Below are 20,764 nucleotides of genomic sequence, written 5' to 3'. Positions count from 1 at the left end.
AAATTTGCCGACAGCTCAACAAGTCGTGTCTGTTTCTGGAGCATTTCAATCCTTCCCAAGACAAATGTCACTGGGTTTAATGAAAATTTTCGCCATTTCCGCACCAACTATCTACGTTGGCGCTGAGCTTGGAAGGATATCTGCAACTTTTCTTGAAGACTGGAATATATTTGTTCCCGAAGACGATGAAGATTGAATTTTGTACGTAATGAAGTATTTTTGATACCGAATTTAAATTTAAATCAAAACCGTTTGTTTAAAATCAGACCTACAATGAATGTCCACTTGGCCAAAGTTGTTGAAAATACACACTTCTTATCATAAATAATACTTGCAGGATGTTTTTGTTGAAGGGTGGGGGATGTTTTTGTTGGAGGGTGGATAGTCCGACACTATGATTGAGGATAGGAAGAAGTCTGCACCATAGAACACAAATCATTAGATTTTGATTATATGCTTGGTATTTAAAAATTTCACAAGAAATTGGCATCCCTCACCCCTTACAACACACCCATCTCCCCTCAGAACATGCCCATTTCCCCCCACCCTTCACAACATGCCCATCTCCCCCACCCCTCAGAACATGCCCATCCCCCACCCCTCAGAACATGCCCATCTCCCCACCCCTCAGAACATGCCCATCTCCCCCACCTCTCAGAACACGCCCATCTCCCCCACCCTCACAACACGCCCATCTCCCCCCACCCATCAATTCATTCCTGTTTTTCATTTATTGAATCACAAACTCATGTTCATTTACAGGAAGGATGAACCGTTTCTATTGAAAAGCCACAATTAATGGACTAACAATTTGTACAACAGTTTTGTGGAACTAACAAGTTAATAATGCACGCATGAATTTTCTGAATATTTTTAGATAATGATAATGATAAAATTGTAACTAGCTAGTATTTTTAATGTCTACTATACCATAGAGTAATGTTTTATCAAGTCAATGGTATGACATGTACAGTTTGAGCACAAAAGCATTGATCTACATTTGGCAAAATAAATTACAACACCCCCACTGATTCATGACTAAAGATTTGAAACTTGTCCTCAGATCCCTAAATACACTCAACTTAAGGGATCAATAGCCCCCTCCCCCCCAGTAAAAAATGCTCCACAGTCCCCGAAACAAGGCTTACTTGATCAAGTACTAAGTACTAAATCACATTGTTCAGTAAATGATCATGAAGTAAATGATGATGATGCCAAACATCACAATTTAACATTTCGTATTTAATGCAAAAGAATTGTTCTATTAATCTACCTGAATCATAAAATATGCAGCTCCTTTGCTAAGCAGAAACATCAAATAAAGTTGACAGCTCTTTTTCAACATCTTCGGGAGTATATTTGATGTACTTGTCCACACTCTTAGTAAATTGTATTGTGATGTACCTAAATATATAAAAAGATGTACACCTGATTATACAAAGATGTACCTAAATATACAATAAGATGTCTTCAAACAATAATTTACAAGAATATTTATACAGATTAAACACATCAGAAAACATGATATGGTTATCCAGGAGATACTATCACTTAATCTTAACTCTACGACAAATTTCGTTTCGCAAAAGTTGCAAGACACCCTGCCACCTTGCATTCAGTGACGTAACCAGTGACGTGTTATGTAAATTTCACATCATTAGCATTCTTTGTTTCATTAGAAATACACTGTAAACCACCCCCTATATATACCTTAGGCCAATTTAACTTTTTAAGGCTTTTTTCATCGGCTTATAGTTGAGGGGATTTGGGGAAATACGCGGACTTTATTAAAGTCCAATGATTCGTAGATGTAACACCATCAAATGAATGAGCTAATACCCAGGTTGGGTTTTATGTGGATCGAGTTGAACGTCACGATCCTAGTGGGATTACTCAGCACGGGAAGACTTATGTATGGGGTGGGGGTGATGTTTACAAGCACAAGTTTGATTTGTTTAATCAATGGTAACAATAAAAAATATAAAATATAAGTTTTCTACTAACTTCTCTTGAAAAGATCGATAATTCTGTACGATTAATTCAATGTTTTTTTGTCGTAATTGCTCTCGAAGATTTTCATCAGGAACTGCGTAAATCTTTTGAGTTTGACATATCTCTTCAAATTCAGTGTTGAAACCCTACGAAACAATCACATTCAAGATCGTTTTAAAGATCGCAAATACCATGGTGAATGATAAAAGTAATAAGGTTCTTAAAAGAACTGTTTTAAGTAAAGAGCACTAACCCAATCATTTTAAAAGAAATGTTATGAAATTAAACGACACGATGCATTTCGGCAGACTACTCCTCAGGTGTCAACGTCTGCTAAATGAAAATTTACAATCTACTGATATTTATAATGCCAAGAAAGGGTGTACGTCATCTCCAAAGGGAGATTACGCTCAAAACAGGGATAAATTAAAAACATAATCCTTTTTTTCACAGAGGATGGGATTGGTTAACTTAATTAAAACAGCCTCCATGACGCGTAACTGAAAGAATGAACGACATTTCTTAATGATTCTAAAATTGTCGTCTGAATAAGAATCAGCAAAATCGGAGTTGTTCAAGAGATGTTTACCTATCGCGGAGTCACATGAAACTAAATTACTTTTCTTACAATCATGTTTTGGTTGTTGTCTTAAGGGGACCGTTCCGTTTATAAATATTGGTAGATTTTATTTTCATTTAGCAGACGTTGACACCTGAGCAATAGTCTGCCTAAATGCATCGTGTGGTTTAATTTAGAAGTAGTGGGTTACTGCTCTTTACTTAAAACAGTTCTTTTAAGAAGCTTATTACTTTTACCATTCACCATTGTATTTGCGATCTTTAAAACGATTTTCAGATTTGTCACCACGACAAAGTCTCTATTTTATTCAAAGAGACCACCGACATCCCCCTCTATCCTAATGTGCCATGACCGCATTACCTTGAATTTATCTTTAATCAACTGTTTCTGCCGGGGTCCAAGCTAAAAAATTCCAGAGAGTATACGGTTAAGTTGTGCATTTTATACATCAAACAACACAGAACAATCATGTATTCAAACATCCTTGAATTGAGGTAGAACATATATGAATGTTAGCCTTCCAAATTATCCATCTTTCGCTGTCGCAGGTGAACTAATACACAGAAATATAGGTTGCTAACTTCATTAAAATCTAGAAATTTAGTAAACAGCGCAGCCATCTCGATTTTCTATGTATATTTTAGCACATTATATTAAAACAACTCACTTTCGAGTCTTTACTTTGAGTAAATGGTTTATCCATTTCCAAGAGATAATTCATCACTTTCGCCCATCTTTAAACGAACATAAAAGCATTTCATTTGCACCGAAACCAGTGACGTCACCGGGTTGTTAAATCGGGGGGCGCTGCAAGGGGCGACGATTTCAAGCTTCAATGAGGATGTTTCGGGGTATGTCCCTCTTAAAAATGTTTATTTCAAATTTCTCTAAAACGCTATTTCTTACGGGCAGATTTCATATATAATCTAAAAAGCCAAAAGTTTTTAAAAAGGTAGCTTACTGCTAGACGTGTCTACAAGTGTAATCAAACAAATCTTATCGATAACTATGCTAGAATGATGCAGTTTCTTAAATTTACTTTGATATTTGCTCGTTTACAGGAAGCAACTGTTTTTACGGCTGTCTAAACTTGGATTCACTGTCGCACACTCGTCATCTCTCAACAATATTTTGAAAAATTTTAAAATGGGTCTTTGCAACACCTGGGGGGAGGGGGTATGTCCGCTCAGTTCCCTTCCTGACGATGCCAATGTCCAAAACTCCAGAAAGTAACAGTTAAACAATGGATGTGTGCTATTGATGTCAAATTTGCTGCTTTCGTCTAGAGACCGCAGTTTCGAGATTTAAACTCCAGGGGACTGTTGCACGAAGCTTGGATAGCGATATCCCTTGGATGGAAAAAATTTTCAAACTTATAAAAAAGATGTTTATATTTTTCTTACGACAAAGAAATTTTGTATGCTTCGAAACAATATTTTATTTCAGCTATCGCTCAGTTCGAATGATACATTTTTTGCTTTTTAAAAGGTTTTATAAAAGTTTTAAAAACTTGCTATCCAATGAATAACGCTATCCAGGCTTCTTGCAACCGGCCCTAGCTCTCCAAGCAGCAACGAAAATCTCACGCCGTGTAAAGGTTAAAGTTAGTTTTCGTAACATGGAGAAATGTGCCATTAAATCATCTCAGAATGCAGGAAAAGTGAACACGGAGAACTTAGATTTAAAATATTTCTCGGGGAACGTCCCAAAAATTCATAGAAGTTCAAAATTTTGACGCTCGTTCAAAACCTTACAAGTTTTCGATGCTCGTTTATACGTAAGTCGCTCCATTACATCCCAAGCAAGACTCTGCTTAAAACTTGGTGTCTATGGGTTTAGACTTTACGTAAATCAATGAAATCATTACAAAGACGAAAAATCAGCATTAAAATGCATGATATTCATATTTACCCTTTTTGATAAGTGATTTTTTGGTCTTCAATCAACTGTTCATACTGATTCTCAACATTTCTAAAGCCTCCGTCGTACATTAAAGACAAAACTCCAGTTCTATAAAAATATAAATAACTTGATGAGATATGAGCTGTAAAGCCTTTAAAACAATGTGTGCTTTTCTATAATTAAACACCTTGCATAGTTTAGCATTTTAATATTTTATGGTAGCCTATAATCTACTGCAAATATAGTTTTTGCTCAAAGACCCAACGGAAATTCATTTAAACTTGAAAACACGACACTGGAGTAATTTGAAGTGAAGTTTCAAACATCATATCACTCATGATGAAGACACAACAATAAAGTATATAAGGACTTTGATTGCCTTTCATGGAACAAACAACAAGTAGCGCAGGATATGCATTTACAAGATTTTAACATCCTTACATTGATGACAGATGAGATATATATAATAAATACTGTTTACTAACACAATACATAATTAAAATATTTTCTTTTCAATAATGGTAGTTGAAAAGAGCAATGATCATTGCTGGCTTCCGACATTTTTTGTGGACTTCATGTGGATTTTAATACACAATCAATTAATAATAAATGAAATTTCCTAGGTTACTAAAACAGCAAAAACCTTAAAAAGTTCATATGTGAATTAGTTGAAGACGCGTGAGTAAATAAATCGTAGTTAGAAAAGAAACATTAAAACATTTGAAAAGTCAAGACTTGAGGTAAAACAATGACATGTAAAGCATCTTTATAATTATGAACATAATATAAGAAGGGATGTAAACCATAATTTTACAGCAATAACATATCTTGGAAATTCCATCAACAGTGATGACTCGTGTTCACAACATCAAATCGACGCTATGAATATTTGGGTGGCAATTTGACAGTTTAGAAAAGCTGAATGTAGACCTTTTGTATTCATAATAAACAATACGTATTTTAGATATAATATTTAATAATAAAATATAGCGCAAGAACACTTCTATTCGCTTCATCGATTCGACGGTATCTGTGGCAACATGACTAAGAAACGCGAGGGTCATAACATCGTCACAAACGCTCAATATTAGTACCCTACGAATGCAATCTCAACACATATAAACTAACACATGTATATAGTTGTAAATTGAGGTTTAAAACACAACATACAGACAAACAATATAAGGAATATATAAGGAACAAAGTTTTCCACATCAAATTACTCATAATTGACATAAAATATATGTATGAACTCTGATGTAAAAAAATTGCCCTCGTATGATAAAATAATAATGGTTCTGCAGGATATACATGTACAATAAATGGTTCTGCAGGATATACATGTACAATAAATGGTTCTGCAGGATATACATGTACAAGATTTTTACACTCTCACACAAATAAAGTCTCGAGAAATACAATACATAACTGAGATATTTCGCAATCACCGCTATTGTATAATTTACAAAAAAAAGAATGCTTCCAATATTTTGCTGTGTGTTTCATGTGGATTTAATTATACAATTAATAAATAAGAACTAAAATTGCTTAGGTTACAAAATAACTCAGCAAAAATCATAAATAGTGCGCGCATCATGTGAAAATTGTAGTTGAAGACGGATACATTACAAGAAACATTTAAACGTGTGTCAAGTCTAGACTTGAGGAAGTTCAACAACAGGTAAAGCATCTTTATAATTATTGAAATAACAAAAGAACGATGTGAAAAAACAGTTTTAAACATTGATTTGTCAACAGCAATAACATAATTTGGAAATTCCATCAATGGCGATCAGTCGATCGTCACAAACACTCACAACCAAACGAATGCTATGAGCATGTATAATTTATCCAAAGTTTCTAATAAATTGATAAAGAAGCTATGGTGAATTGAGGATTAAAACACGACATACAGAGAAACAAACAGACGTGAACACAAATTAACTAAACCATTTTGCATTTAAAATAGAAAATATAATCTGAAGTTGTAACCTAGACCAAGGAGAGAACCTAACAAAAGAACGCTCTACACTTAAGGATGGATCCAATAGGACAAGCAAATGATATATCCATTCAAGATATTCAGCATTACCTGGAAATTTGTCACAATGCAACACTGAAAAGTTATTCAAAAGATGGTTTCATTGATGGAAGAGAAATACTCGAAAGAGAAGCAACACATATTGAAGACGTCCTTTCGACCTGTACCACTGGGAATGAACAAGTTTCACAAATATTGATGACAAGCGATTTATTTCAATCGTCATGCAGATTCTTTTTCAATACGGCCATCAATGGCATCATTTCTGAAGAGATACTGATCAACTTTGTACTAACTTGCTCCGAGTTAGCAAAAGAGCACGGGAAAATAAGACAAAAGATTGATTTTGATTGCATTCTGGTTGATCATGAAGGTAGAAAATCGTCATGGCTGTCCGATGGCTATTTCGAAAAAATGGAGAAAGTCATCGATGATTACAATAGAAGTGAATTTCCAGATGACGAACCATTACTGAAAGCACATTTCAAATACCAGTTGGGTCGATACTATCTCAACAAATCAAAACACGAAAAAGAGCAACCCAACAAACAGCGAGAATATTTTGAAAAAGCTGTTAATAATGTCGAAGAATCTTGCAAATTAAGGAAACAAAACATGGAAAGAGAGAACTCGTCCCCTTTGACAAAAGTTGACGTAATTTTGTCTCTTCTCATGCTTGGTTGTTTAAGAAAATATCGGAGCAAACAACGTCACCAAGTAGAAAGTTTCAATGAACTGATTGCTATGGCGAAAGATTGCTATGAAGAAGCTTTAGCTTTAGTGAAAGAGTTCCTTGGAAAACATCCCCTTAAAGAAGATTGTCATAAAGTCTTGGGTGATTTGCTGTTAAAAATGAAAGAAAACAAGGCTGCAAGGAAAAATTATGAAATTGCTTTGAATGTTTTTGAAGAGTTAGGGCTAACTCCAAACAAAAGTAAGGTATACTTGCTCAAAAACTATGCCACATCTTTGATGAAGTTGCAGGAATATGAAAGAGGGGAAGAAATGATCCAGAAAGCGTCCGAAATTAATGCAGAATATGAATTAGGTTTGGAAGACATGATCGAGACAACTCGACAACAATATAACTAGAAAAAGAACCAACGACATTAAATCTCAACATACTTCAATAAATTAAAATGATTTCGTATCATTTTGTTCATAAAAGAAAAACTACAATCATAAATATACCAATATAGTGGTCATGAAGTGCACAAATCTTATCGTCTTATGTTAAAAAGTATAAATAATAGTTAAAAACTATTCACATATACATCACGTGATTTTAAAAATCAATAATAATTCAATATTCGCGCAGTTGTGGAAATATCGTACCTCAAAAAAAAGTCAAATACATTTATTACTCGTTAAGTCAATATACAATTAATAAAGATATTTTTTTGAATGATTTTGTTTATCTCTTGTAAAATGTATAATTAACATTCCACGAGTTAATATTATTTTATTAAAGTTGGGCAGCCTTATTAGAATTTCAGTATCAGCCGACGGAGTTTTAAGGCAAGTTTCTACTTTTATCGTTGTTTCCATACGATACAAATATTTCATGTTGAATTAAAGTTACGTAAAGTAACGTTTCCAAAAGCTTTTCATCGCCAGGTTAGAAGATTCCTGATATGAATTGCCGGCTTTTTATAGTTTATAAGATGCGATATTGCAGCATGAATTTTGAACTTAATCCTTCGCTATATAGCCACAAGTACCTCTACTTGTCAGTTAAATCGAATATTTGAAACCTTACGATGTTCTAGTGTTGATAATATGAATCCTGACGCGCTTTTATCCCAACATGAAAAACATGTGACTTGGACGAAATTAGAACTCGCACCAAGCCCACAAAGATTTGAGACGAGTCAAATCTCTTTAGAACTGCGTATGGACGAGAGATTCTCGCCACTATTGCAGTTTTCTGTATGGCACCGTGTTTCAACTTTATTCCATCGTCATCGTCAGCAGTAGCGTAGCCAGCCCGAATTTTCATTTTATGAATTCCGACACGGTTTTATATAGTGTTAAAAATGTTAAAATTCAAATTCTCTAATCTCTAACTATTTTACGGTAGTCGGTCATTGAGAAATGTATGTTATAAAATATTAAAGACACTAACCTCTGCAATCCTTTCAAAATGTAGTTATAATTGTTTAATAAGAATATCCCAGACAGGGCAACTTGACCCAACATTGTAACGTAACTTTTCGACTTCAGTTCAAGATTTAATCCAAGAGCACCAAGAACACGACCTTCAACATTTAAACATTTAAAATACACACGTAAGCTATGATAAAGAAGAATGCATTTATAAGGAAAGAATTTTGTATACTTACCAAAGTATCGAGCAACAAGAGTTTTAGGTGATACACTGTCACCAATTCGTGGATCCATTACAGATTCTATATGAACAAAAATGTACAACTTACTTAAATGCAAAGTATCTGTTCTTTTCATTCATTTCTTTACACGTAAGCTTAAACAAAAGCCGTGATCTAGTACGTTTGTTCGTATAAATCGGGGCATTTGTTGATAAATAACAGTAAAATGTATTATCCAGGTGTAGAGCGGGGTATGTGTGGATAATTGAGTCAGAACTTGTGAATATTGGCGACGAATAAATACTTCAATAAAGAAGGCATCTTACGCTAGGTCTGGTCTCATGTTTCTCACAAGCTTTACCGTTCAGTGATTCTAAATCTATGTATTCAAGAACAATTCAATTTTGAAACTAATGTACATGAGAAACGGTCGTCATTATCCAACCATAGGGTCATTCACCGGCAAGATCATCGTTCAAAAATGTTTTAGGATAAAACTGAAATAATCAACATTAAGATAAAGGATCTTAAATATTACCTGAGTTTAAGAGCATATTTCCAACAGTGTCCGTATATCCCAACAGGTGCTCAAGAAATATCAAAGTCTATAAAATAATACAACAAAGAGTATCTTTATAAAAAACTTTCGCTCGCGAAATTAATTTACTTGACAAAGAAAATGCATTTACAGACGAAATACACGAGAGATCATGTAAAACTAGCAACATTGCTTTAAGTCTAGTCAGTCACATTACATACATTGCTTGTGAGCTCATGAACAGTGCCATCTTTAGGCATATTTGATTGCTTGTCCGGGTCATGCTAAAGAAAAGAAAACATCAAGTAACAATAAAAATGCCATGAATTTACTGGTGAGGGTGGGAAGGTGTATTTCTGTTAGTAAGGTGGGATGTGTGTGCGTACCTCTGTTAGTAAGGTGGGGTGGGAGGCACCTCTGTTAGTAAGGTGGGGTGGGAGAGCGTACCTCTGTTAGTAAGGTGGGGTGGGAGAGCGCACCTCTGTTAGTAAGGTGGGGTGGGAGAGCGCACCTCTGTTAGTAAGGTGGGGCTGAGTACACCTGTTAATAAAGTGAAGGTGCTCACCCCTCCTTACCAAGAGGAAGTGAAGAAGAGGTTAGGTGAATTTTCTTACAAAATATTACTATAACAGAAATGAACTAAAGTGTGACATGGCACGATGACATCCACAAAAGTCAAAAAATCTAATCCAAACTAAGGTACCCTCCCCAAACAATCATCCTGGATCCTTCTCTGAGAGAGACGTCATGGATGTAAAGAGAAATTATGGTAGCATAAAATAAATGATCCCGTCAATGTCATTAATGAAGAAGACGTTTAGTAAGATTCATTGCTGTAATTAATTACATTCAACAAAGCTTTATAAGTTGTCATAAATTTCAACATCTTTGCTACGATCACGTTCAACAAACAAACCTTGATATTTTCAGTAAAGTCATCCAAAGCTTTAGCTCCCTAAAGCAATGAACAAAAGAAAGATAGAGCGAGAGAACACATCCATTCAGGGACGAAACTAGAACGTTAAGTGAGGGGGGAGGGTGTGAATATTTACAAGATAAAGCGAGAGAACACATCCATTCAGGGACGAAACTAGAACGTTAAATGAGAGGGAGGGTGGGTGAATATTTACAAGATAGAGCGAGAGAACACATCCATTCAGGAACGAGCCTAGAGCGTTAAAGGAGTGAGGGTGGGTGGGTGAATATTTACATATTCAGTACTTCCCTGCAAATTTTCTTTTGAAATTACAATCGCTAACAAACCAAATCAGTCAAGCAGAGGTGAATATATGAATATTTCCTCCCCCCCCCCACTTAACGTTCTAGTTTCGTCCCTGCCCCCCTGCAAGATGATGTAACACATCGATAAAGTTTAAATTATCCTACCACGGACTCCAAATTAACAAAAAGATTTGGGATTGCTTGCTGAGTTGGATTACGAACTCCCTAGAACAGATGAAATTTTAAGTTTTTCTTAGGCTACACGTGAAAATGACCACATGTAACAAAAAAAAAACAAGTTAAAATATAGTAATATGTAACATATTAAATCAGAATACATGATATAACATGTTGGTATTATAAAAACTGTGACACTCTTCATCAAGAATATGGCGCAATTGTATGTTCGCAAAGTTTGGGCCACATTTAATATGCTCTAAATTTTTCCTAAGAAAAAAGGGATACCTGTAAAGTTTCCTATTTACCTGTAATGCTTGAGAGAACAAGGGCAACACAGATTTAACATACTTGAGCACGGGAAGAAGAGGCAACAGAGAGAAATATTCTCTTTTCGCAATTAATTTTCGTGCCGAATTTTCCATGACCTCAATAAGGAATGAAAAAACGTTTAAAAAACGTGAAAAAATTTCCAAACAAATTCTTCTCATAAAGCGACTTACTTCTCCCTCGAAAATCAACGTTTCAATCAAATTTTGAATGAGAACGTCAAAAATACCATCTCTATGTTCTTTACAAATGATCAAATTTATCAATGTCCGTTCACTCTAGGAATGACATATCTGCAAAATAACTTTTGCATCGAAAAATACACTTTAAAATACACTTTAAAAAATAAACTTTAAAATACACTTTAAAAAATACACTTTAAAATACACTTTAAAATACACTTTAAAATACACTTTAAAAAATACACTTTAAAATACACTTTAAAATACACTTTAAAAAATACACTTTAAAATACACTTTAAAAAATACACTTTAAAATACACTTTAAAATACACTTTAAAAAATACACTTTAAAATACACTTTAAAATAAACTTTGAAATACACTTTAAAATACACTTTAAATACACTATAAATAATACACTTTAAAAATTTTTTTAAAATACACTTTAAAATACACTTTAAAATACACTTTAAAATAAACTTTAAAATACTTTAAAATACACTAAAATAATTAAAATACACTTTAAAATACACTTTAAAATACACTTTAAAATACACTTTAAAATACACTTTAAAATACACTTTAAAATACACTTTAAAATAATTAAAAACATTTAAAATACACTTTAAAATACTTTAAAAATACACTTTAAAAATACACTTTAAAATAACTTTAAAATACACTTTAAAAATAAACTTTAAAATACACTTAAAAAATACACTTTAAAATACACTTTAAAAATAAACTTTAAAATACACTTTAAAATACACTTTAAAATACACTTTAAAATACACTTTAAAATACACTTTACAAAAATACTTTAAAAATACACTTTAAAATACACTTTAAAATATAAAAATACACTTTAAAATACACTTTAAATTTAAAATTTTTAAAATACACTTTAAAATACACTTTAAAAAATACACTTTAAAATACACTTTAAAAAATACACTTTAAAATACACTTTAAAAAAAACACTTTAAAATACACTTTAAAAAATACACTTTAAAATACACTTTAAAAAATACACTTTAAAATACACATTAAAAAATACACTTTAAAATACGCTTTAAAACAACTATGTGCAACAAACCTGGAGAAGTTTTAAAAGAGTGATGAATCGACCAGCTTCTATCTCACTAAATAAATAAAGAAATTTGTTTCTACGTATGAATCTTTAAAAGATAACAGTGTTGGAGTTAAAACACAAAAGCAACGAGTTCGAGGAAAGAATCAAAGTTAAAGGTTTCGGAAGATTATTGAGATAAATTCTGCCTGGTTTAGCTAATTGCTTTAACTTGAATACTCAGCCATTTTAACGATAATGTCACAGATTAAGAATATACAGAAGAGTCACTCATGTCGGAGCCTTTGATGTTGTTGTCCTCGCGCATGTCGTGCCGCGCATGGTGGCCGCCATTATTCCAGCCAGATGATTAAGGTTTTTGACTTTTTCGAAACCTTTAAAATGATCCGAAGTCATTTCTTGAGTCAAAATATACTTGAATTCATTATTAAGTAATGACGCAATGTAATTTTAATGGTTGGAAACAAGTGAGAAATCTTAATCATCTGGCTGGAATAATGGCCGACACGAGGACACGTTGTACACCTGAGTGACCTTCTGCATAATCATTATTGTGTGAAAATGCGGTCTATAACACGTTGCGGAAGACCACTGAACTAAAATACCTGGAACGCTACCTGTAATACAAAACCCTAATGATTTTTTGAAGACGTGATTTTACCCCAGACACGCGTGTGTAGTCAATTATTACTCCGCGAGAGAATCTCGAAACACCAAACACGCGTGACTGGTGTAAAATCTCGCGTGTCTGGGTTTAAGATTTGGCTTCAATTATTTGCTTCAGGTAGCGTTCCAAGTATTTTAGTTCAATGGGGAAGAGCCACTAAGCCTGTCGGTTGAAGAGCATTTTTATCCAGTTGGATTTACGAAATCATCTTCTTACGACGAACAATTACGAGCAATTACGACGAACGCCGAACGACAAAAAGTTTACAAACACAGAACAAAAAATACACAATAAAATACATTACTCTTCATCCTCTTTGGATGTTGACGAATCGAACATTGCAGCAGGTGAGTTGACTTTCCGATTTCCTGTGTATTCAAACGCTTTCGATGGTACACGACGCACAAGATTTCTTTTCATAGTTGATTTTCTTTGAGGAGTGATGCCACTCAACTGTTTCAACTTCGGACTGATCATCTGCAAATGTAAATAAGTTTGTACATTGTGAGATTATCATCGAAGACGTTAACCTTGACACTTCAGGGAAATCCTGTTGAAAATTTTAGCCCCCTACAATAAAACCATCTCTTCGTATCCAGAAAAGACTATCTCTCTAATGGGTGAAATATCGGTAAAAAATCTCGCTTCCTCTAGTAAAACAAATCTTGACAACACCCCCCACCCCCAGGGTGAAACATCAACATTTCCGATGAAAAAATTTTTCTAACTTTTCAGATAAAAAGATTATAGATTTTAGATAGACTGACTTTTATGTACTTACAATGTTGGCAGGTGAATAACTTTCTATCTTTCCTAGCGAATGTCCCTCGACTAATCTGAGGAAAATCGAAAACAAAAAAATTTGAATATTTTATGAAAAGAGCCCATTATTCAGCATTTAATATAGACGACGAATTTTTTGAGAATAGACATATTTCGACATCTCATAATGTCTACTGAAGATGACATCAAGAAATGTCGAAACATGTCTATTCTCAAAAAAATCGTCGTGTATATTAAATGCACATTAGCAACAGTTCTCTTACGAAATTATGAAAACCCAATATTTCTTAATGCAGTCAAACGTTCACTAATATAAAATATTTTATAAAAACAAGCTTTCGGTGATAAAATATTTTTTTTATAACCCGTCGAAGGCTGTAGACAGACAGCCGAAAGCTTGTTTTACAAAAAAATTGTATATTAGTGAACGTTTGACTGCGTTATGTATAATACTGATAACGGATCACGCATTTTTCCCATTGTTTCTTGTAACAAGTACATCACAAACCCTTGTAAGGTCTTCATTAAGACACTTGATCGAATTTGACTGTACACATTCATAAAATCTGAAAGAACAAAAAATTCTTTTATAAAATAACATATGCCAAACGCGTGCTCTGATTGGTCGATGTCCGACTTTGGATCAGACCATCAAAACACGAAAATTGAAATCGCTATCAGCGCAGTCGTGAAATTTTTGAACATACCATTGAACTGAAATACATGGGACGCTACCCAATAATTTTTTGAAACCAAATTTTACACCCAGCGAAAGCAACATGTAATAAAAATAAAAGTTCAAAAATTTGTATGGCTTGCATTTTTGTGCTTTATGCAGCTGGAATCCATCCTGGATATTCTTAAGTCACGCCGTAAAGGCCCGTAACAATGCTCACAAAAAAGTCATTAACGCGACAACATGCCAGTATTCAAGCTTTCCTTCGATCGTTATGCTTTTTCAAACCCAAAATGATTAATATTTACTGTTATGCCTTCTGCCTTTATAAATAATCGTTCTGAATAACTACAATCGGATTAAAAAATGCTCCAAAACTCAAAAGCATCTCCTAACCATTTTATTGCCATTATTCTACATAAACAATACTATGTCCGACCATTTGATTGTCCGAATTTTGTAATTTGATTTCGTATTTTTGCCACGTGTGTCTACCGTCGGAAAGGTGGATTCATTTTCTTCAGGTAGCATTCCATGGAGCATACTCGCCTTAGGCTCGTGTTTCGCTCGCTTTTCTAAACTCTAGCTAAATTCGCGTTACAATCAAACCCATAATGAAAGTGAAACATATTTTCAAGGAAATACCTTTAGATTGGGCTTCTGTGACCAGCCAAGCCGCTATTTTACTCAAATCTTCTATAGCTTCGTCTAAACGTGGAAAAGAAAATAACAGTTGGGAGACTAGAGATCATTAGAAAAGTGGCGAAAGATCATTTACGAGAAGACATTTTCGCTTATCGTTTTCAAATATTGATTTCAAAATTTTTTTGTTTTTTTATTACCATTTATAGGTTTAAATTGAGGCGTGGATTCTTCTGTTTCTGGAAAGAAATATAAAAAATGTGAATTGAGATATAATGACTTAAATCTGACGCATAATAACGTGTGACTTTAACGTAAGATGGCGAGACTAAGGCCTGTTTCAAACGTCACATTTTACATACGGCCATGAACCGAATGCATTAAAGAGAAAAGAAAATGAGATAAAATTCCTTATTAGCTTTTATTTCAAATGCATTCGGCTCATGTAAAACGCGACGTTTGAAACAGGCCTAACTGTTTAACTAAGTTTTAAACAGGATAACGAAATTTTTCACATAGATTGACTTAAGGCATTCCTATGTTAAGACAAATGAAAACCTGGATTACGGGCGCGATAACTTGTTGGGAAAATGATATTTGAAATCACCGCCTTTATATAATCTACAACGCCTCCGAAAAAATTGCTAAAACTTTCTATAGTTTGACCTCCCCCCCCAAGAACTATTGACAACCTTCGTTAGAATTCAATAAATCAATCAATGTTTCAGCTTCGAGAGGACTACTGTTTAGCGCCAGGAACTGTCTAAATGAACGTTCCATTTGTTCACGTCCTGTTTCCATTAATGATGTCTGAAATGAAAATTAACTTTTTAATTAAGCAAGATTGACTTGAAAAAATATGTAATGATCTCACAAGGAGGGATAACTCTGGACTGTTGGGCATGTTGTTTTTAAAAAATACTTAATGAACTCACAAGGAGGGATAACTCAGGACTGTTGGGTATGTTGTTGTGAAAAAATACTTTATGATCTCACAAGGAGGGATAACTCAGGACTATTGGGTATGTTGTTTTCAAAAAATACTTAATGATCTCACAAGGAGGGATAACTCAGGACAATTGGGTATGTTGTTTTTAAAAAATACTTAATGAACTCACAAGGAGGGATAACTCAGGACTGTTGGGTATGTTGTTTTAAAAAATACTTAATGATCTCACAAGGAGGGATAACTCAGGACTGTTGGGTATGTTGTTTTCAAAAATACTTAATGATCTCACAAGGAGGGATAACTCAGGACTGTTGGGTATGTTGTTTTCAAAAATACTTAATGATCTCACAAGAAGGGATAACTCAGGACTATTGGGTATGTTGTTTTAAAAATACTTAATGATCTCACAAGGAGGGATAACTCAGGACTATTGGGTATGTTGTTTTCAAAAAATACTTAATGATCTCACAAGGAGGGATAACTCAGGACTATTGGGTATGTTGTTTTAAAAATACTTAATGATCTCACAAGGAGGGATGACTCAGGACTATTGGGTGTGTTGTTTTCAAAAAAATCCTTAATGAACTCACAAGGAGGGATAACTCAGGACTATTGGGTATGTTGTTTTAAAAATACTTAATGATCTCACAAGGAGGGATAACTCAGGACTATTGGGTATGTTGTTTTCAAAAAATACTTAATGATCTCACAAGGAGGGATAACTCAGGACTGTTGGGTATGTTGTTTTCAAAAAATACTTAATGATCTCACAAGGAGGGATAACTCAGGACTATTGGGTATGTTGTTTTCAAAAATACTTAATGATCTCACAAGGAGGGATAACTCAGGACTATTGGGTATGTTGTTTTCAAAAATACTTAATGATCTCACAAGAAGGGATAACTCAGGACTATTGGGTATGTTGTTTTCAAAAATACTTAATGATCTCACAAGGAGGGATAACTCAGGACTGTTGGGTATGTTGTTTTCAAAAATACTTAATGATCTCACAAGGAGGGATAACTCAGGACTATTGGGTATGTTGTTTTCAAAAAATACTTAATGAACTCACAAGGAGGGATAACTCAGGACTGTTGGGTATGTTGTTTTCAAAAAATACTTAATGAACTCACAAGGAAGGATAACTCAGGACTGTTGGGTATGTTGTTTTCAAAAAATACTTAATGAACTCACAAGGAGGGATAACTCAGGACTATTGAGTATGTTGTTTTTAAAAAATACTTAATGATCTCACAAGGAGGGATAACTCAGGACTATTGGGTATGTTGTTTTCAAAAATACTTAATGAACTCACAAGGAGGGATAACTCAGGACTATTGGGTATGTTGTTTTCAAAAATACTTAATGATCTCACAAGGAGGGATAACTCAGGACTATTGGGTATGTTGTTTTCAAAAATACTTAATGATCTCACAAGGAGGGATAACTCAGGACTATTGGGTATGTTGTTTTCAAAAATACTTAATGATCTCACAAGGAGGGATAACTCAGGACTGTTGGGTATGTTGTTTTCAAAAATACTTAATGATCTCACAAGGAGGGATAACTCAGGACTGTTGGGTATGTTGTTTTCAAAAATACTTAATGATCTCACAAGGAGGGATAACTCAGGACTATTGGGTATGTTGTTTTCAAAAATACTTAATGATCTCACAAGGAGGGATAACTCAGGACTGTTGGGTATGTTGTTTTCAAAAATACTTAATGATCTCACAAGGAGGGATAACTCAGGACTATTGGGTATGTTGTTTTCAAAAATACTTAATGATCTCACAAGGAGGGATAACTCAGGACTGTTGGGTATGTTGTTTTCAAAAATACTTAATGATCTCACAAGGAGGGATAACTCAGGACTATTGGGTATGTTGTTTTCAAAAATACTTAATGATCTCACAAGGAGGGATAACTCAGGACTGTTGGGTATGTTGTTTTCAAAAATACTTAATGATCTCACAAGGAGGGATAACTCAGGACTATTGGGTATGTTGTTTTCAAAGAATACTTAATGAACTCACAAGGAGGGATAACTCAGGATTGTTGGGTATGTTGTTTTCAAAAAATACTTAATGATCTCACAAGGAGGGATAACTCAGGACTATTGGGTTTGTTGTTTTCAAAAAATACTTAATGAACTCACAAGGAGGGATAACTCAGGACTGTTGGGATTATTGTCTTCAAAAAATTTAATGGCATCTTGAACTTTTATCAAGCTTTGTATGTAACTATCGACATCAGCACCAGGTCTGAAAAAATAATGGAAATTTATGAATATAATGAAGGGATAGAGACAGATGATGAGGGATGATGAGGGATGATTAGGGATGAAGACGTGAAGATTTAGGAGTTAGAAAAAACAATTTCTGTTTCAACTTCACATTGGAAAGAACTTGGACAAGAGTAAAAAAATAAGCTGACAAACATATGAAATCATGGAAGGAGAGGTAGATAAACCATCTTCCATACTTTCCTTTTAGTCAAGGGGGAGAGAACCATCTTACAACCTTTTCTTTTAGTCAGGGGGATACAACCCATCATCCAAACACTTACCCATCTCTGATGTCCTGGTCTTCTTTCGAAGCAACATTGTGATAACTGATAACATTATCCAACCCTCGTAAAACTTTGTCAATATCTGGGGAGTGGTCAAGGAACTACAACATATGTGTATCAGTTATAGCATTAATGAAACATTGCAATGTTTGCTCAGGTTGGAAAACTTGTATCAAAGTCCCTGTATAGCTGCAAGGATATCAATTTATTAGCTGCCAGTGACTTAAAACCAGAATTTATGCTGCAACACAGAGCCGATTGTACCATTTCGATTTTGCAAGAAAATATTAGTTCAATATCATGGTGGGATGCTGCAGTTTACCCTGAGATGATATAAGTAAAAGCAAAGTAATTTAGAGGGGCAACATATAGTTTAAAATGGTCGTGTGGCTGCGAGAGAGAGCAAGTTTTCCAACCTCATTGTTTGTCTTCTTCAAAAGACTTAAACAGAATTGCACCTTAAGAAAATAAACTTGAGTATGATTGAAATTGAGTGTAAAAGGATACTTCTTTGTCGACGTTGTAGTTCAACAGTTTCTTTATGCACAGGTAAAATGTTTTCTTCTAGCTTGCTTAAGCGTTCGTTAAATGATGACAAAATACCACGCTGAAAATAATATAACCTTGCTATTTTAATGAATGAAATCTTCAATTTGAAAGTTCATGTTATTATTCCAAAATTCGACTAAACTTGTCCTTACCATATTTTCCGTCAAATCGTCGCTTTTCGTCAAACTGTCTTTCAAAAATGATAAATTTGCTTGCTCCTAAAAATAAAAACCATTTCTATTCAACAGAAGAGAACTGTTATTTTGGTTGTCAAACTTGAACGTCTTGTCTTGACAGCAAGTTTACCTTTGAAAGTTTTTCAGCTAAAACTTTTTTCCTTTGAGAAACATGCTCTGGTCGGCTTTCTTGAATCATTTTTAATGGCAGTAAGCAAGTAAACTTTCCGAAACGTCTCAAATTTTGTCTTAAACAGTGATTAAACAAGGAAATGAACTAAAAATTTCACGAATGAAACTCCATTTTTGAGTTGAGGTTAAGTCAACTCTCAACCTTTCCAAATAATCAAATAATTATTCGGGTGTTGCGGGCTAGGATGAAGGAACCAATGGGGTGAAGGCATTGAGTTGTACGATACTCAAGAGCAAACCCAATGGGCTATCGACCTAAGGTAGACCGAATTTAAATTTGTGTTGATTTTGTGAATGGTCATGTCTGTAATTAGCAAAAAAACATCAGTGAGCTGAGCAAAGTTTTGCTGATGTTAATAAATATGAATTGTAAATCTAAATACTCTGCCTGATAATTAAAAGCAATGTAATAATGTTCCGTCGCTTTTTCTTTCTAAAGGCCCGTTCACACGATCCGATTTGTTGGATTTGATTTTGTCGGATCAAAAAAAAAAACGCATCGTGTGAACCATTTTCTTTCATCAAGATCAGAAGAAGACGACTAGTCCCGGACATCTCACTCTCAAAACTTTCAAAATTTCATTTGGCGCAAAGCATTAGATGTGAAAACTGAAAAAGACTTAGAAACAAGAACAAAAATACGCAAAATACACATCGATAAATGCACTGGATAACATAAATGTCTGCTCCACGACAATAAATACCCAAACAGTGCTCCACTTTATCAAACGAGTATTAAGATTTATGAGCAACAAAACGGTGAAATAAAAGTCATGTGCCTAAAATTTCCGAGCATGTGATTGGATATACGATATTTTTCAATAATGATTGAAATTAAAGAAAACAAAATTAAAACATTACCATTAAAATTAAGAAAGCAAAAAACATCCTTGTTTGATTTCATTTATTAATGGCTTTGCAATTTGCCGAGACACTATCCGTAAGCGAATTCAATATTAATGTCATGAAAATGATAAAAAACAGCAGGACATTGGATTTCTTCAGTAATTTTCATCGTCAAAACATGACTTTCAAAACATGAAGAATAGGGAGCTCTAGCAAAGCCTACGAGTAGGACTACGAGTACGATTTACGTCATTTTGGCGCGAAAACATTGTTGCGACAACAAAAACACGTAGCCGTCATCAATCTGAGTACGATGTTTTGTAAAAAATTCGT

The 20,764-nt window shown here is 34.1% G+C and overlaps 2 protein-coding genes and 1 long non-coding RNA gene across 5 annotated transcripts; 2 read left to right on the top strand and 1 right to left on the bottom strand.

Moving 5' to 3' along the window:
* Positions 1-716: 716 nt before the first annotated feature.
* On the bottom strand, positions 717-19,731 carry LOC124447865 (exocyst complex component 7-like). The gene is made up of 25 exons (XM_046998864.1): positions 19,524-19,731; positions 19,370-19,435; positions 19,176-19,275; positions 18,666-18,750; positions 18,256-18,361; positions 15,841-15,958; positions 15,349-15,387; positions 15,152-15,214; positions 14,339-14,396; positions 13,829-13,883; positions 13,352-13,524; positions 12,387-12,432; positions 11,282-11,386; positions 11,087-11,206; positions 10,767-10,826; positions 10,297-10,335; positions 9,602-9,664; positions 9,381-9,447; positions 8,858-8,923; positions 8,641-8,773; positions 4,484-4,582; positions 3,240-3,306; positions 2,933-2,974; positions 2,005-2,138; positions 717-1,404 (listed from the first exon to the last, which is right to left on the bottom strand). The coding sequence occupies exons 1-25, from the start codon at positions 19,590-19,592 to the stop codon at positions 1,302-1,304; spliced, it is 2,076 nt and encodes a 691-aa protein (XP_046854820.1). The 5' UTR covers positions 19,593-19,731; the 3' UTR covers positions 717-1,301.
* LOC124447870 lies at positions 5,144-5,897 on the top strand. Its single transcript, XR_006948865.1, has 2 exons — positions 5,144-5,214; positions 5,291-5,897. It is a non-coding gene; the product is annotated as an uncharacterized LOC124447870 (long non-coding RNA).
* On the top strand, positions 6,019-7,920 carry LOC124447859. 3 transcript variants are annotated; one of them, XM_046998858.1, is made up of 2 exons: positions 6,019-6,155; positions 6,471-7,920. In XM_046998858.1, exon 2 carries the CDS (start codon positions 6,513-6,515, stop codon positions 7,605-7,607), a length of 1,095 nt encoding a protein of 364 aa, XP_046854814.1. In that variant the 5' UTR covers positions 6,019-6,155; positions 6,471-6,512; the 3' UTR covers positions 7,608-7,920. The 3 variants fall into 3 exon arrangements, with proteins under 3 accessions (XP_046854814.1, XP_046854811.1, XP_046854812.1); XM_046998855.1 differs by having other exon boundaries at positions 6,444-7,920; XM_046998856.1 differs by having other exon boundaries at positions 6,233-7,920.
* Positions 19,732-20,764: the final 1,033 nt, after the last annotated feature.

Source organism: Xenia sp. Carnegie-2017, unplaced genomic scaffold (assembly GCF_021976095.1).
Source record: "Xenia sp. Carnegie-2017 unplaced genomic scaffold, XeniaSp_v1 HiC_scaffold_23, whole genome shotgun sequence".
Lineage (NCBI taxonomy): Eukaryota > Metazoa > Cnidaria > Anthozoa > Malacalcyonacea > Xeniidae > Xenia > Xenia sp. Carnegie-2017.
This window is presented reverse-complemented; position numbering and strand designations above follow the sequence as displayed.

Excerpts from the sequence above, each read along its gene's own strand:
- LOC124447859 (XM_046998858.1), top strand. The coding sequence starts at position 6,513 with ATGGATCCAATAGGACAAGCAAATGATATATCCATTCAAGATATTCAG.
- LOC124447865 (XM_046998864.1), bottom strand. The coding sequence starts at position 19,592 with ATGATTCAAGAAAGCCGACCAGAGCATGTTTCTCAAAGGAAAAAAGTT. Across the intron at positions 15,959-18,255 it reads GTCCTGAGTTATCCCTCCTT|ACATCATTAATGGAAACAGG; the intron begins GTGAGTTCATTA and ends TTTTCATTTCAG. Across the intron at positions 11,387-12,386 it reads CTCTTTTAAAACTTCTCCAG|AGTGAACGGACATTGATAAA; the intron begins GTTTGTTGCACA and ends TGTCATTCCTAG.